Source organism: Gopherus flavomarginatus, chromosome 4 (assembly GCF_025201925.1).
Source record: "Gopherus flavomarginatus isolate rGopFla2 chromosome 4, rGopFla2.mat.asm, whole genome shotgun sequence".
Classification (NCBI taxonomy): Eukaryota; Metazoa; Chordata; order Testudines; family Testudinidae; genus Gopherus; species Gopherus flavomarginatus.
In genome coordinates this window covers 78154859-78173448 of record NC_066620.1, presented here as the reverse complement: position 1 = coordinate 78173448, position 18590 = coordinate 78154859, and the positions used below count along the sequence as shown (strand labels likewise).

The window sequence follows — 18590 nt, the reverse complement described above, 5'->3', positions numbered from 1 at the left end:
AGCTATTACTACTTTCAGTTAATGGAACTGATCTTTTAGCTCCAGTGGTATTGCTGCTGCTGCTGCTTTTAGATCCAGGAGTCCTTCTTTTAATCCCAGTAGGAATAGATACCTCACATATTCTTCCTCCTCTTAATGCTGTTTACATACTTGTAAACAGTTACCAGATAGCCTTAGTTGTCTTTTTACCAAGCTACACCTCTCTGTGTTTTAACCTCTTGCAGGTCATTTCTTCCAGTACACATTTATCATATTCGTTTCCTTTATCTGGATCTGCTCCAAATTGTGTTTTCCCCTATAATCTCTCTCTCTCTCTCACACACACACACACACACACACACACACACACACACACACACACACACACACAGCAACAGGAAGGGGGTGTAGCATATATGCCTCTGTATTAGTTCTACACCACTGCAGGATCATTCTTGCACTGGATGATACTCCATGGCCAATGAGACAAGTTTTATGATCAAAGTGCACCGACAGTACAGCAGAAGGGTCCTTCCTGCACACAGTGACTAGACATTCAATCTCTTAAGAGGATCACAGCAAGAACACTGAATCAAAGTTCCTCTGGAAGTTTTTTTCCTAACTCACCTTTTAAAGTTCCTTCCATTTTATTTTAATTTGTTTGTTGTTTCTCATAGATTTTAATGAGTTTACAAAATGAAGGGTTTTCAGGCTTGAAAGAGCTAATACAGATAATCATTAGTCCAATTTATTCTATTGTTTTAGAAGCAAAACTCCATTATTTAGATGGCAACTTTATGCTTTAATAATGCTAATGTAATTACATCTCCATGCATCTTATTTTTTATGTCATATTGAAAGACTCAGCAACAAGGAAAATTGCACAATACAATCAAAATGTTTGGTGATGAGTCAAGTATAAATGTCTAGGCAGATGGATGGCTGCTGAGGAACTTTTTTTATTAAACAGAATGATTTTAACATTCTGTGTTTTGGATTACACACAAACAATGTGTGTTTGGATTATACACACACAATGCATTCTCAGAACAGGTCACTTTTTGTGTACTGAATGAACCAGGGGTCCTAAGAAAATGAATGTTTATATGTATATGTAATTCTTTCATGTATAATCAAATTGGATTATATTTTACTGATTTTATAATACTGTATTATAAACTTTCAGTTCACAGGGTACATTTCAAGAAGATAGGTAAAGGAGACTTGGGCAAACAAATATGTAGCTACCATAATATAATCCTTATAGGAAAGAAGCCTTCTCACAAGGTTTACCAACAGCCATTATGTTGAAAAATTTTAAATAAATTCAGAACTCAATCATTAGCATCCCCCAACAGGAGATATTTTCACAGGGAGGTATTTTCATTTGTGCTGCTCTGCAGTTTAGAATAGACCTAAAGACATATAGTATAGATAAGATTATTTGGGATTTTTTTAAAGAACAATTGCTTATTATTTAACAAATGCCCAGTCCCATTGATTTGGAATTACTTCAGGATTTCCTCTCAGTCTGTGTACAAGGAGGAGGGATTTGGATCGGATCATTTTGATCAAGTTCCAGAATTTTCTGTCCTTCCACCAACGGATGTTCAGAGAAAACACTTCCAGGCAAAACCAGTCCTCAGCACTTGGCCAGATTCTCTGTGTTTCGGCCCTTACTCTGATTCTAATACTTTTTTTGTAACTGACGATTTTGATTTTTATATTTGTATTATACGTATTTATCCTCTGAGTACTCTTCAGAAATAGATATCACTTAGTAAGCCCACATTATCCCCACACAAGCTTTATGAGACACTACTGACACTTGTGTTGCAGATTCCACTCTTTTGCTACTGCATGCTTCCTATGCCATCTAGTGGACATTCTATTGCAGCTTTTTAAAGATTTGTATTAGGTTATATTATTCACTGGTTGCCCTGTTTTTAGAGCTAGCTGAAAAACATTTCAACTGAATAGTTTTCTATTGGAAAATGCAGGTTTATCAAAATCAAAACATTTTGAGGAATATGTCAACGTCAAATATATTTTCAGTGGAAAATGGCTAAAAAATAATGTTGACTCATTTCATTTTGAAAATGTTGAAATGTTTCATTTCAAATTAATTCCGTTTGTTTCATTTCATTTAGTTTACTTGTATATGATTTTATTATATTCATATACATAGTATTTTATATATTTAGCACTTTATATTTTATTACAGTGCTTCAACATTATCAAAATTAAATGATTCAGCATCACTGAAACAAAACATTTTGATATTTCTAAATTAAAATTTCAGAATTTTGTTCTAAAAAAATTAAATTTTTACTTTTCATTCTGATTTGGAAATTCCATTTTCTGACTAGCTCTAGATATTTTCACTTCAATATATTACAGACACAAATGATTAGGTCACATAAATTGCATTTTATCTCCAATGTGAGCCTATATTTTGAAATAGCCTCTTTAAATATCCAGTGGAATATTTGTGCAGCACCTTGCACAGTGGGGTCTGATCAGGGCTCCCATGTGTTATCATAATACAAATAATAATAAAGAAAACAAAATCAACACTTTAACACAGATGGATTTTGTAGAGTGAAAGAAAAAAAAAAGCCATATGCTCTCAGGTTTTCCTGTAAAACACATTATTATATGACAGTTTCTGTTTCTTCAACTCACCCTAGAGTTTCAGATTAAAAAGGGAAAAAACATACCCCTAACGGTCAGATCCTACTGCTTTACTCTTCCTCCTTACCCCCTCATTATTCCATTCAGGTCAATGGTATTACTCAAATAAGTACAGTTGGCAGGATTTGTCTGTAATTCTCTCAGGGTAATTTGTCTCAATGTATGTATGGTTTTTATGGTGTGAGTCAGCCTTGGGGCAGAAGTGTAGGAAAAACTCTATGAAGAGTAAATTGTATGAGAATTACATAGTGCTCTGCTTTCACAAGAATACACACCTTGCTCTCAAAAACTATCATGGATTAGATTAGGTAATATTGAGTGTGATCTAGATTTAGGAAAGCCTAATTTTTTTATTAACAATTGTGACAAAGTAGGAAACTTCCTCAGATCAGGATTTTGATCCCTTTGCTCAAGTGCTGTGCTGTGCCTAGGAGTGACATACAGTATTCAGTATAGCATTATACTGTTACTCATGATATCCAAGTCATTCCCTGGTTCACTTCAGGGCCACTAGAATGGTAAAGCCACACAGAGATCACTCAACTCATTTCTGAAAGTTCTCACTGGGGTTATTTTCAATCAGTTCAGGATTCAATTTTTCTGAAGCTCTAAAAATATTATGAGGTGAATGAGTCACTGAGCATCTGGAATAAAAAAAAGGTGTACTGCTTGCTATACTTCTATACATTCATACAGGAAGTATGAATATCTTTTTAATCTATATGCTTAAATGGATTGTGATTTATGACTTGGATTTATTATTTATAGCAAATATTTCAGAAAGATATGCAGCAGAATTGTACAACTCATATATCTGATTAATTTTTACATGGTAGTGCCAAAACATTAGAGGCCAAACACATAATTTGGCTGCCTAAATTTCATCCAGTAAATTATAGGTGGCCAGTTTTTGAGTAGGCCTTAAAGGGAAATACACCTCTACTTCGATATAACGCGACCCAATATAACACGAATTCGGCTATAACGTGGTAAAGCAGCGCTCTGGGGGGCGGGGCTGCTTTACCGTGTTATATCCAGCAGCGGGGCTCTGGTGGAGATTTAAAGGGCCCGGGGCTCCAGCTGCTGTGGGGAGCCCTGGGCCTGTTAAATCACCTCCGGAGCCCCGCTGCTACTACCCTGGGGCTCCGGCAGTGGGACTCAGGCGGCAATTTAAAGAGCCCGGGGCTCCCCCCAGCGGCCGGAGCCCGGGGCTCTTTAAATCACCGCTGGAGCCCTGCTGCTGCTACCCCGGGGCTCTGGCCGCGGGGCTCAGGTGGCGCTTTAAAGGGCTTGGAGCTCTGGCCACTGTAAGGGGGCCCGGGTCCTTTAAATCACCATTAGAGCCCTGCTGCTGCTACCCTGCTGCTATCTCAATATACCGTGGTTTCACCTATAACATGGTAAGATTTGATTGCTCCTGAGGACCGCGTTATATCAGGGTAGAGGTGTATAACACATTGTTATTATTTGTAGAGCAATGTAGATGTACACGTTACCATTAAAAATCAGAATTGGTCATCAGTTAACACTGTGTTATCTGAGATTCTGTAGCATGGTAATTGTTATCAGATATTGACTTTGTAATAGTGCTCACAGTATATGGTGCTTTACCATAGTGTAACAATAGCATCCATATTCCAAAGAATGTACAAATCCAAAGGCTTGTACAAGCAGTGATATTAAGGAGGAGCTATATGATTGGCAAAAATTGATTGGAAGGCTGTTCTAAGCAGAAAAGGTGGTAAGGAAGAAGGCACCATATATTTTACCTCAAAATTATTTAAATTCAATCATTTCTTTGCTCCCTGCTATGTAAGACTTGATAAAAAATAATAATACTTAGCACTTCCCATTCATGTTTTGAAAGCATTAATGAAGCATCACAATCTCCCTATGAAGTAGGCAAGATTAAGAGTCCCATCTTTATAGATGGAAAACCTAAAAAGACTTGAGGCCAAAAAGTTCGAAAGTGACCAATGATGTCAGTAGGAGCTGACGGTGTTCAACATATTTCAAATTGAGTACCTCAGTTTAGGTACCTGACACAATCCCCTTGTCCACTTTTGAAGAGTTAGCAAAAGGAATTTGCCCCAAATCACAGTCAGTCTGTGGTTGTGTTGGAAATATGTAATAGAAATTGGCCAACATATTTGGTTATGGAAACAATTTCCCTGACTCTTAGTCCCTTGTGCCCAGATTGTGCAAGGATGTAGGCACATGCTCAACTTCATGTATTATGTGTATAATGATTATCCTACTGAAATCACCTTTGCCAGATTGAGGACTTCATGTGGCTGAAGACCATGCTTCCTGAAGCACTCTGAAGTAGTGTAAGAAATGTGAGTTCCTTCTCTGCTTTAGATACAAGTGATGTCAATTGTTGTAGGAGAAATGCAAAAATCTGGAGGCTGGATTGCAGTTCTTGGAAGTTTCTCCCTTTCACTGCCTCTTTCAAATATATGTTGTTTGTAATTTTAAAATCTACTGTTAGATTTTTAAAATCATTCTGTTAATGATTTAGGATTGTGAACATTTTACAAACATATTTTTATTTTTTTAAAGCATTTCACTTCACAGTTTAACTGTATTGCAAAGTTTACCCACTCATGTAGAGAAGTATATTAAACATTTTAAAGCCTTCCCTTTGTTTGTATTAGAAAACATTTTTATAGTTCACTCTGAAAAGTTCTGTAATATTTAAACTATTATGCAAAGAAAACATTGCAGAATAAAGCAGAAAAATAAGCTAACCAATTATCTTGGCTGTACAAACAGATCACATTTTGGATTCTCAAGTCTGCATTTACAAGTCTTGCCCTGTGTTCGGGCCTATGTCCAATCAGGTATATAGAATGGACTCTAACTTCATAAGAAATGGGAAAATAAAGGGAAAAATAAAGGATGCCTTTGTAAAGGAGTAGGTATGGAGGAAAAGAGAGTCTATGGGGAAAGAGAGAAACATCATATAATGGAAAAGAAATAAGGAAGTGTTTATAATTATTAAATGGGTAAAGGGGCCAGTGAAATCAGAAAGCCTACCTCTGTCCCCCACACAGATAAACACACATCCCGCTTAAACCTCTTTCCAGCCCACTCAACCCTGAAAGAAAACATGTAGGAGGCAAAAGCAGATACAACAGTGCTTATCCTACCATGATTTTCATCAGATGGCCAAATAGATTCATTTCCTTCTCATTCTGAGAGTCAGCAGTATACAGTGAATAAGGAAGTTGATCATATAATTCCCTTAGGCCAATGCCTCTCAACCTTTCCAGATTACTGTACCCCTTTCAGGAATCTGATTTGTCTCGAGTACCCCAAGTTTCACCTCACTAAAAAACTACTTGCTTACAAAATCAGACATAAAAATACACAACTGTCAAAGCACAGTCTTACTGAAAATTTGCTTACTTTCTCATTTTTACCATATAATAAATCAACTGGCATATAAATATTTTCCTTACATTTCAGTATATAGTATATAAAGCAAGTCATTGTCTGTATGAAATTTTAATTTGTACTGACTTCACTAATGCTTTTTCTGTAGCCTGTTTAAAACTAGGCAAATATCTAGATGAGGTAATGTACCTCCTGGAAGACCTTTCTGCACAGTCACTGCAACTGACTCTATTGTAAAGTACTTGGAGGATACTTTGTAATATGGAGGATGCTACATAACGTAATTTTATACTACTATCTGTAAATATAGAAATAGGAGATTAGGTGAAAATCTCATCACAGATACCAGTAACTTGCAATACGTACAGTAACAAGATGCATGATTGTTAACTGGTTTACCTTAATATGATACTTCATAGGCATATTGAGATGACCATATTTGTTCATTCTCTCTCATTCTGTAGCTTGTGATGAATTTCCACAGCAATTGACACTTCCGTTATTTGCTGTTTGTGCTGTGTTTTGGAAATGCAATGATATGTCAAGTATTTTTGGTATTAGTCCTTAGGGAAGGTCATACTATTTTTAATTTCTGTCCATGCTCTGAGAATTTCATTTCCTTCAGTGGTTGTTTTCTCTCTCCTTTGAGTCCATTGGGGCGGGAGGAAGGTGATTAACTTGCCTTTTGTGTTAAAAAGGTTTTCTAATAATATAATCAAAATTGTGGACTCATGCTTCCAGCTTCCAACCAACAACCTGCACTAAATGTTAGATGTCACCTTTGTACAGTGCCCCTCTTGCCCTCCTCTCTGTCCCCTAATGTCTATAAAGGAAGCTCGCTCTCCCTTATACTAATCATATCTGACATGCAGTTGGCAAGTGTTTTCATTTAAAATCTCTCTTGTACTGTTCTTGGTTAACCTCATCCCGCGTGACATTTTATGGACAAGATGTGTCTGGCTCCTACATTTAACATTGTAGCAAGGATGTTTCCACTGATCCAACAATGTGTTTTATGTGAAGATTTCTTTTTTCATTGTGGCTAATGTACTCTGACATGTAAATACACAGTTGTAACATTGTCACATCAAGATGGCTCTCATACACATTTGTTTCATACAAACAAACATAAAATGATGTAGCTGAACCTGAGGCCAGCCACATCATCTCCTCCATGACTTTCTTCAGTTTTAAGAAGAATGATTGTAAATGAGTTTTCCATAAGCCTCTATTCAGTAGGTTTTAGGTACATCAAGTCTCCTCTTACATACATTAGTGTAAATCAGAACCTCCTTCAGTCAAGGCAAAGGAATTTTGTTGGTGTGAAAGTGGTATAAATGAGAAGAGAGTAAAACCACCCAAATCCCCTGCCCCACTTCTGCATCTCTGCAAAGTAGTTCATGAAAAAAAAATCAAATATATAATGGGTGGGATAAGTCCAGCTGATACTGGACTGGTTGCTTTACTTCTGCATGTGTTACAGCTTGAGAGTCTATATAACTTCTGCTGCTACAATGTTAAAAGTATTAGACACAAAACAATTCTACATGCTTCATAGCATGAACTACACCTGCCCCATAATCAAAGGTAATACAGCCAAAGAAGACAGTGAAAGGGGTAAACAATGCGGTAATCTTCTCCTGCAGCTTCTCCTGTACAGGGATTGTTTCCGAAATATCTGTTGATTTGCTTGATAGATCCAGTTTAGTTGGTGACAAGTGTGTCTGTTTCTCACTGAGGATTAAGAAAAGACCTCCCAGAGCCACTTTACAGATAAAAGATGATACACAGCAAAGCTGAATACAATACATGCCAGAACCTACTTCTGGTTTCATTTATACCCTTGCAACAGTGATGTTGGAACAATTTTTATAGTGTGGGTGCTGAGAGCCATTGAACAAAACTGTAAACCCTGTATAGGATGGAAACCACTTCAAGCCAGGGGATACTGCCACACCCCTAGTTCCAGCACCGCTGCCCTTCCTCCTATCATCCTCATGGTCTCTTTACAGGTGGTCTTCTGAAATACATGAGATGTTGCTCCCATAGAATCACTTTGTCTTAGAAAAATTCGTTAGATTGTACGTATCAATTCATGTACTTCCTTTCATGCTACAGTAACCTTTTCAGACAATAGTCTGGCGAGGGATGTGCTAGTAGGTTCACCTTCATGTTTGATGTACCTAATTGTGCTGAAACTTAGGAGGCCAGTCTTGACACTGCTGACTCATATTTTCATCCACTGGTAGATTAGTCAAATATAATGTGTAATGGACAGGTCTTTCTGATAGGACCTGAATAGTGAAAATCATTTTTCTTTATATGGACATTAAAGACCATATGGGTTCCTTTTAAAAGGGTAGGTGTTTGCCCTGGTACTTTGCCAGAATTTCCCCTTAACCCACTAATCTGCTGTGTTATGTACTGGTCAGTTGCCACCATTCAATCCAGGAGTGGCTGCATTTCAATGGCTCTGCATATGTGTAAAGTCTCATTTTCAGAGGATCCAAAGCTTTGCAGTTCTCATTGATTTTAGTAGGAATTTAGAGAGGCAAGGTGAGTGAGTCCAATAAAAAAATATTACCTCACCCACCTTGTCTCTCTAATATCCCAGAACTGACATAGCTACAACTAATTGCATTCAGTAGGAGTTGTCGGTGTTAAGGATCTGTAAGCATCTGTCTCATGGTTTCTGAAGTGCTTTAGAATAAAAGATGCTAAATGACTATAAATTAGCATAGTTTATTATGCAATTAGCAGTTGTGCTTTTCTACTGCCACACTTTGATTTAGAGATAAAAATTTCCCCACCAATTACAATGATTTTCTATCCAGCCTGCTTGGCAAGATCCTGGTTCATCACTCACAGTGCTTGCAGGCATTTTGCCTGAGCCATTCTGTCTCACTCTTCATTTCACCTTGTCATGGTACAATTCCCCAATCTGAACCTTAGAGTCCCAAAGATGGGGTACCAGCATGAATCCCCCTAAGCTTAATTACCGGCTTAGATCTGATAGCTGCCACCAATCAGGACTTAGAGTGCCTGATACACTCTGGTCCCCCCAAAACCTTCCCTGGGGACCCCCAAGACCCAGACCCCCTGGATCTTAACACAAGGAAAGTAAACTCTTTCCCTCACCAGGGCCTCTCCTAGGCTTTCCCTCCCTGGGTTACTCTGGAAGATCACTGTGATTCAAACCCCTTGAATCTTAAAACAGGGAGGAATGTCCCTTCCCCCGCCCCCTTCTCTCTCCTTCTCAGGCTTTCCCTCCCTGGGCTATCCTGGAGAGAGAGACAGATTCAAGCTCCGTGAATCTAAAACAAAGGGATTCCACCCTTCTCCCCTCCCTTCTCCTTCCCTGTTAAGTACAAACTCAATTCCCTTCAGCCTCAACAAGGGGAAAAAATCAAACAGGTCTTAAAAAGCAAAACTTTTAATAAAAAGAAAGAAAAAAAGTAAAAGTTGTCTCTGTAATTTAGATGGTAAAAGTTACAGGGTCTTTCAGCTTATAGACACTAGAGAGAAGCCCCCTCCCCCCCCCCCCGCAGCAAAATACAATTTAAAATACTTTCAGCAAACTACACATTTGCAAATACAGAAAACAATCAAAAGACTATAACCGCCTTTTCTACTTAATACTCACTATTCTGAATATATGAGAGACTGTAGCAGGGAGATTGGCAAGAAACCTGGTTGCACGTCTAGTCCCTTCCAGGACCCAGAGAGAACAAAGGAAAACCCAAAGAAAACCAAACAAAGGCTTCCCTCCACCAAGATTTGAAAGTATCTTGTTTCCTGATTGGTCCTTTGGTCAGGTGTTTGGTTCCCTGTTTGTTCACCCTTTACAGGTAAAAGAGACATTAACCCTTAACTATCTGTTTATGACACATCTCATGCTTCTAACTCCTTTAGTATAGGCAGGCAGGCATCATGTATGCCATAGCATACATTTTTAGGGCCCAATCTGCAAAGTGTTAAGCACCCTCTACTCCTATTGAAGCCAGTAAGCAATCAGGCCATTTTTCATTAAATAGGATGTGCTCAGCATCCTGCCAGATCACACTTTAATAAGACACTTGATGAAGAACAAAGTAACACATTAATCATCATTAATATTACAGTACTGCCCAGAGACCCCAGCCCCATTGCACTAGGCAATGTACAAACACATAATAGACACACCCTGACCTGAAGAGCTTACTGTCGAAGTATAAGAATATAGACAGTGCGTGGATAAAACAAACATTGAAGGGGGAAGTACCAGGACACAATGACACAGAAGATCTCACTAATACCACCAGCTTAAGTACAGGTAGTGCTTAATGCACTTTGTATAATGTGCCATTCAAGACACCATAATATTTGTACTTATAGTAGGGAATAACTGTACATGGCAACTGTTGGTAAGCATTTACTTTTCAATAGCACCCATTGTCATACTGCAGGACAAGAGTGTATGTACAGTGATTTCAGAAGTTACATTTATAATATGAGCTATAGGTGAAGGATAAAGTCATATTTAATTTCTGATATGTCCTCTAAGAGGGCTGTGTGCTTTCTTAGTATTTGGACTGAATGATTCTAATGACATTTTGTTCCTCTTATTTATGGGATGCAAATGTATAGCTTGTATAAGCTGTTCGAACTCTAATTTCTGCCAAAGTTTAATTTTTATTTCTCATAAAAGTGTTGAAAGTTATTACTCTGTTTTATGTCCAGTATTGAAATTACTGGTAAGCTCTGTCTAAAACAGCCAGAACTAGGTATGTGATATCCAAAAAGCAAACAAAAATAGATATACAGATAGTCATATATAGAACAATATTTGTCATAAGTGTGGCTCTGGAAACCTTATTTGTACTCGTATCTGAAGAAATCAAAGGGTAGAATTTGGGAAATTTTCTTTTACTCTTGTTGATTTCTTCAAAGATTTGGAATTTGACTCTTAGTCATATAATATTATGTAATATAGTATTGTGTGAAAGGTTAAAATGGTGAACTTTTAGGTGTCTGGGGTATTAAAACTCACCTGTAATATGGCCAACTGCATTCAGGGTACCCCCTCATAGTCAAGGATGACTCTGCAGTATCCTGCCTCTGTTTTCTTCTTTTCCTTCTTCAGGGATTCTTAAACAAAGCCTACACAGTCCAAAGGGAATTAAATATAACCCAACTGGACTCCAACAAAGACTTTCAAAATAGAACAAACACCCAGTCCTCATCCTAACTTCAGCTGGACACAGCCCTTCCTCCCTGAAGATCTGACTTTCTGCTTCCAGCACCTTCACATTACCTAGAGTTTGTTCTTCTCCACATTCACTCCCCACCACTTTCTCCTCTGCTGAGTCAGGGGCCTTCTTACTCTCTGCAGACATAGCCATCTTTTCTTAGATACCCCCTTGCCCCATTCCTGCACCCTCCTGCTGCTTTGATACCGGAATCACCTGATTTCTCTCAGATGGAGCTCATTTTGTAGTCAGGTTTGGCTACCCTAGCCATTAAGGAGTGAGTCACTCTCTTACATCAGCCTTTTAAATGAAAGTTACAGTTCTCTGTGCTGCTACTGCTGTAAAATATTTTATTCCCTTGTGTTCCTTCAGTGTTTAGTCCTTGTAGAGCTGCTTAGTGACACATACTACATATTCTCTGTGTTCGAACATTCTCCCACTCAATTACCTTCTTACAATCAATATTCAAGTACAGCTGGTCAGTTTTCCATCAGAAAATGCCATTATGATTAGATGTTTTTTATGCAAAACTATGTCAATTTTGATGACATTCCCCATGAAAAGATATTTGGAATGTAAAATTTTGTTTCAGAAAATTTTCTTTCAGAAGACTTTCACAAACTTGTTTGGAAACAAAATTTGCACCACCTAGATGCTCTAATGATGAGTGGACAAGAAATACCTTGTCCAAATCTCATCTAATCCAATATATCAAAACTGTTACCCTCTTCTTTTTTTAAATAAACTGGAGTGGTTAACCTAATGTTTTCATTACTTTGGCTCCCAAACTGTGTTTTCATTACTACCTATGGTGTGTAGTCTAAAGTGAGATACAGGTCAGTTCATTTACACTAGGTCAAAGTAGTGAGATTACTTTAAATGACATATTCCCCATGTGCTTTGCTAACACAACACAAAATGGTTTTAGAAAAACAGAATTTAGGCATTAAAATAACACTTTTGGGGTTTTTTTTTAACACCAGACTGTTTTGATACCTGCTTAAGTCTATCATATGAAACCATAATATATCAACTCTGAACTGAGCTACAGCTTCTTTGATGAGGTGTTTTGTTTCACAGTTACTATCAGAGAGAGATTATTCTATGATGAAACTGATTTATAACAATTTATCTAGTGAAATTGCAGGTTAAGAGTCCAAGGAACTTGATAAAATGTTGAGAATACAGATTGTCGTTTTGAGAGAGATGTTGACTTTGTCAGTTCCTTCAATACTTGGGAAAAGGATAAAAGTCTAATTATCATGAATCAGTTTCACCATCCTCCCCATTTTCATATACTTGCTGAACCCACTAGACCCACATAATCCTTGGTCCAACTGTGCAAATGAGCTTTTGTGAAAGCAAAAATAGTATCTGAACATGTAAAAACGCACTTACACTATTTTCACAACTGGCAAAGTTGCATATGAAAATGCAGGTGTGTATATGTATAGCTGACTCTGGTGCGTGGGGTTTTTTTGTTGTTATTGGTGGGTTTTTTTGAGAATTTGTCCCTGTTTATCTATAGTTTATAGATAATAAAAACAAGATTTTATTATTTTTGTTACTAGTATCTGAAAGCCCGTGCTATTCAATGAATGTAAATTATAAAGTCCTATGTGAAAAAGCCCCAAATGGCTGAGAACTGAAAATTGGACCATAACAAAGTCACAAATCCTAGAAATTATTGAATCTGGTGATATTTTAAACAAAAAGAGCTGTCAACCATGCTTGTAGCTGTTTCCATCACTTCCCAGTCACTCTCACATTCTAGGATTCAGAGTGATGTTTGGGGTTGCTGTGTATGCTGGTTGTGTTGATTTGTGTCTCAGGTTGTGCTGGGAGATTTCTGAGAATTTGTGCAGGTGGTGAATGAGAGGCATATTCTTCAGTGAAGGGCTCCATGTGTTTGAGGTTATTGTGTGGGATGGTTGTGCTGTGTGTGGGTTGTGCTGGGAGACTTGTATTGATTTATACAGGTGGCAAATGAGAAATGTGTGCTGCAGTGAGGAGCTGTGTGTACGTGGTTATTGTTTGTACTGGTTGTGGTGTTGTGTGTGTGGTTGTGTTGATGTGTGTCTTTGGGGGTTGTGCTGGGAAACGTGTATTGATTTGTGTGAGTGGCAGTTGGGTCATGTAATTCACCATTTGTGCAGTCTCCCTCATACAATAAATGAAATTGTTGCATGCAAATTAGCTGTAGAGTAAGGGTGGTGATTGGTTACATTACCTCTGATATCACAATGGTCTAGGACTCTTGGCATGACACAGATAGGTGCTTTATTATCGCAGTATACCACACAGGAGTAATTCATCAAGTCAAAATGGCTGAGAATTTAAAAATCAGATGGTGATAGACAGTGAAACCCAACGATGATTCAACCTGGTGATTTTCTGAGCATAAAGAGCTCTCCGCTGTGCTTATAGCTGTTTCCTTTCATTCACCCAGACTCTGCAGACATACTAGGCTTCAGAGTGAGAATCCTGGAATCTTCTTATATAGGTAGTAGAACCAACAGAGATTGGGACTGCATTATACACTGCACAAACATAGATATACATCCATATTGACAGAAATGGGCTCCAGTTGCAAGATTCCAATGCGGATCTGGATTTTGAACATCCCAAAGAAATGTTGATGTGGGGTCCAGGTTTTGGCTTAATCCATTATAAAAATAGACCTCTGGATTCTCTTGTGGATTCAGAGTCACATATGGGAGGGCTCACCTGGCTTTAGTTTGACGGCTTGTGATTAATTAACAATAACTTATTTTTAAGAAAAGAACACAAAAAAAATTTAAAAGAATCCAAATTAATGCCTGGTGCAATATGCGTGACACCACAAATGTATTTGGCATATTGTGTTTGATACATATCTTTTGTTTTTAATAAACAGCCATCCGAAATGCTAGGCAGCCATTTTTAAAAAACCTTTTGATTTACTGTCTTCCTTCTTATTTTTTTTCTCTGCAGACTATGTCAGAGAGTCACAATGATCCTGCACAATAACACTACAGTCTCCTCCTTGTTTTCAAATGTGAGCTTCTTCTGGAATAGAGATTCCCAGGGAACAAGGCTTCTTGAGGATGCAACGTCGGTCATTGGCAGCTATGGTTTTCCTCAGACAACTGAGAGTTTTCCCTTGACTACTGTGGAAACAGCCAATAGGTCACTAGATGGCATGAGCAAAGATCCTTTGGGTGGACACACACTCTGGCAAGTAGTTCTGATTGCCTTCCTCACTGGCATCCTCGCACTGATGACCATCATAGGAAACATCCTGGTGATTGTGGCATTTAAAGTTAACAAACAACTTAAAACAGTCAACAATTACTTCCTGCTGAGTCTTGCATGTGCAGATTTGATCATTGGTGTTATTTCAATGAATCTTTTCACCATATATATCATTATGGACCGCTGGGCTTTGGGAAGTTTGGCCTGTGATCTATGGCTCTCCATTGACTATGTAGCCAGCAATGCCTCTGTCATGAATCTCCTTGTCATAAGTTTTGACAGGTATTTTTCCATCACCAGGCCACTCACATACAGAGCTAAACGAACAACCAAAAGGGCTGGAATGATGATAGGCTTAGCTTGGGTCATCTCGTTCATTCTTTGGGCCCCTGCCATCTTGTTTTGGCAGTATTTTGTTGGGAAAAGAACTGTGCCTCCTAATGAATGTTATATCCAGTTTCTAAGCGAACCTGTCATCACTTTTGGCACTGCCATAGCTGCCTTTTATTTGCCAGTTACCATTATGACTATTTTATACTGGAGGATCTACAAGGAGACAGAGAAACGCACCAAAGAGTTAGCAGGGTTACAGGCCTCGGGCAGCAAAGCTGAGGCAGCACGCTTCATTCGCCAGACTGGTAGCTCCAGAAGCTGCAGCAGCTATGAGCTGCAGCAGCAGAGTATGAAGCGCTCCACCAGAAGGAAATATGGCCGATGCCACTTCTGGCTTACAACAAAGAGCTGGAAACCCAGCCAGGATCAGGGGGAGCAGGAGCACAGCAGCAGCGATAGCTGGAACAACAATGATGCCGCTGCTTCTCTTGAAAACTCTGCCTCCTCTGATGAAGACGACATTGCCACAGAAACGAGGGCCATTTATTCCATTGTGCTGAAGCTTCCCGGTCATAGCACCATCCTCAACTCCACTAAACTACCCTCATCTGAAGACTTGAATGGGTCAGGGGACGACTTGCAGAAGTCCAACATGGGGTCAAAGGAGAGGAAATCTAACAGGCTGCACTCTCAGAAGAGTTTGGAGGATGGTGGAAACTTTCACAGGAACTTTTCTAAGCTTCCAGTTCAGCCAGGGTCAGCAGCAGAGGCAGCCAAGGTTTCCGACAGCATTCCGTCAGTGGCTAAGACATCCGCAGCCCTGCCTTTATCCTTCAAGGAAGCAACCCTGGCCAAAAAGTTTGCCTTGAAGACCAGAAGTCAGATCACCAAGCGAAAACGAATGTCACTTATCAAAGAAAAGAAAGCAGCACAGACACTCAGTGCTATTTTGTTTGCCTTCATCATCACCTGGACACCATACAACATCATGGTTCTGGTGAACACCTTTTGTGATAGCTGTATCCCCAAAACATTTTGGAACCTGGGGTACTGGCTTTGTTACATCAATAGCACAGTGAACCCTATGTGCTACGCATTGTGTAACAAAACATTCAGAACCACTTTCAAGATGTTACTGCTGTGCCAGTGTGACAAACGGAAACGACGCAAACAGCAGTATCAGCAGAGGCAGTCAGTCATTTTTCATAAGCGGATCCCCCAGGAGGCTTCATAGAATAGTATTTTTAACAAACAAAAAACAAACTATCAAAGGGCATGTGGGAGGGGGAGTGGTTCCCGGGTGCTGATACAAACGTTTCATCATCAAGTTGTGAGAGCAGCTGCCAGGTTTATGTATCCTTTTAATAAATCCAGTTTAATATTAATATCAAATCTGCATTAAGCAAAAAACAAACAGACTTCAAGGTTTTTTATTAAGGAAATGAAAGACTAAATAAAGTTTTCCTACAAAATTACAAGAAGCTGTAGAGCAATTATGAACCCGTTACCGATCAGCCCAGTTTTTTGGTTGTAATCAACTCTAGGATCTCAGGTAAGCACATCTAGCTAGTCCAGTTCCAGCTGTTTCCAAGGAATCAACAGGTTTCAATTCAAGTCACATATGGATACAGCAAGCTAGTTAAACATTGTTATGAAATTATTTAAAATACTGTATAGGTTGCAGAACTGCTTCTTGTTATCCCAGTAAACCTTCTGGTCTCCTCTTTTGGTGTGATTCTCCTCGTAGCCCTGATTCTTGAACCTTTCAGAGTATCTATTTGTGCAGCTCATGTTATGCATGTGTGAATGCACAAGTAACACTCACACTCCACCATTTATATATATAAATATGCCAGGAAAGAAGTGATCTATCAATCTAAATTCTTACATGGGTCCCTATCATTGTGGTATGTGAGTGAAATATATGATTTGACAAATTAGTCTGTAAATGTAAATTTATTTTGTTATTTGCCAATTGAAATTCTAGTGTATGTCTGAAACATAAAATGCACACCATTTAGAAAGCGGTAAATAAGTGCAACCTGTCCAAATATAAATCCACAGATTATTGCTGTGGGACATATGCCAACCTAACCTTTAATACATAGATGCAGCCAGATAAAATTCTATATGTTTGCAGTACCGTATTTCGGTCCAAGTGATAATGCCTCCTCGGAAGCACTGGCTACTGAACTCGAAGTTGAGCACAGAATTCTGGAATCTGTAGTCTCTGCAAGCTCATGTCTGTACTAAAAGTGATGAAAGTTGAAAAAGTCTGCATTTTATGCAATAGAACTTTCACGGACTGCCACTGTGGCCCTCAGTTGCAAAAAGCTTGTGTAGAAGAAATCCTTGATTGTTTTGAACCTGAAGGACACTTACTCTAAAACATTTCTTTTTCACAATCTGTTTGAAAAGCATAGTGGATATCATCAATTTGCAAGCTGGCACTTTCTGATAAAGAAAACAAAAAGGAGCTTTAATATTCATAATTTAGACAAGGCCAATATTTCCTGGTATTTATGATGTAGTCTACACCAAACATAGTGTGCTTTATAAAAGTCAGAGAGCCTCTGAGGAAAGTACTATACTTTTAAGGATTATTCTAAATCTTATTTAGTTCTATGTTGAGAGATAATTTGATATTAGCCTTTGAACTGACCAAAACAATTTTTTCCTGTCACTCATATTTTGCTGAAAATAATAATAAAACAAACAAAAAATCCCAACAAATTTCCTTTATAAAGAGGCATCAGTGTTGTGAACACAGAACTGGTATAAAAGCTGCTTTTGTATTCTGTGTGAGATGGCGTTTACAGATGATTTTGACAGCAGTGGAAGTATATTAAATAGTGTCTGTATACGAACTATTTAATTTTGTGTTATGTTTATATGAAGAAATATTTATATAGACTTCACCAAATGTTTTATTTAATGTTGATAAATATTGCTCTTCAGTCTTCAACTGTAGTGTCCTTTTAAAGTGATTCATAAAGGTCCGCTTGAGCAATGAATACAGTATACCTAGCTTTCATGTCACTAAAGCAAATATTCATACTCATAACATTCATAGTTTATTGTTTTTGTGGTATGAGTTATATTAAATGTCTATCTTAAACAAAGTTTGTAGCCTATGCTCTAGGTCTCGTGATAAGAAAAATGTAGGCCTTGAGCTGTAAATCAATCACATTTCAAGGTGGAGAAACCCATAATTTACTGGTCAGTTTTGTTTGCCACATACAACCAAAGACTTACAGGGAGCCACCAAACTCTTTTCCTAAGCTGCACAGAGAATTATAGAACTTTATTTTACAGAACTGTGGAAGAACGAAGCACATATCTGCAGTACATTTCATTACTCAAGTTGACCTTCTAACTAATGTTTGAACAGTTAGAGATATATACATATTGCCATCTTATTATAGTCTGATAATTAGAGTAGTGCAGTGCCCTCTAATTCACGAAGTATGAGAGCAAGTAAGAAAGCCAGAGTTCAGCAAGAGACTATTATATAATGCTATTGATTTTACTATGGAAAATTATTTTTCTACCAAAGTTAAGCTTCTTCTGAAAAGCAACTGTCACTATTGTTTACATGATAGGAAGAGTTAAAACTCTTGGATTGTTTTTGGAGAAAAAAAACAAACAAAAAATTTGATGTGTGAACAGGCTTGAAAATGTTATTTTACAGACATAACACATTATGTGTTTATACACATACTA

The 18590-nt window shown here is 38.1% G+C and overlaps 1 protein-coding gene across 4 annotated transcripts in view; it reads left to right on the top strand.

Moving 5' to 3' along the window:
* The window catches only part of CHRM3 (cholinergic receptor muscarinic 3), a 487601-nt gene extending 469841 nt beyond the window's left edge, over positions 1 to 17760 (top strand). For all 4 annotated transcript variants that reach the window (XM_050950409.1, XM_050950407.1, XM_050950408.1 and 1 more), the window contains one exon: positions 14274 to 17760. In XM_050950409.1, the coding sequence (XP_050806366.1) occupies positions 14293 to 16101 (1809 nt within the window). In that variant the 5' untranslated portion in view covers positions 14274 to 14292 and the 3' untranslated portion in view covers positions 16102 to 17760. The remainder of the gene's footprint in view (positions 1 to 14273) is intronic.
* Positions 17761 to 18590: the final 830 nt, after the last annotated feature.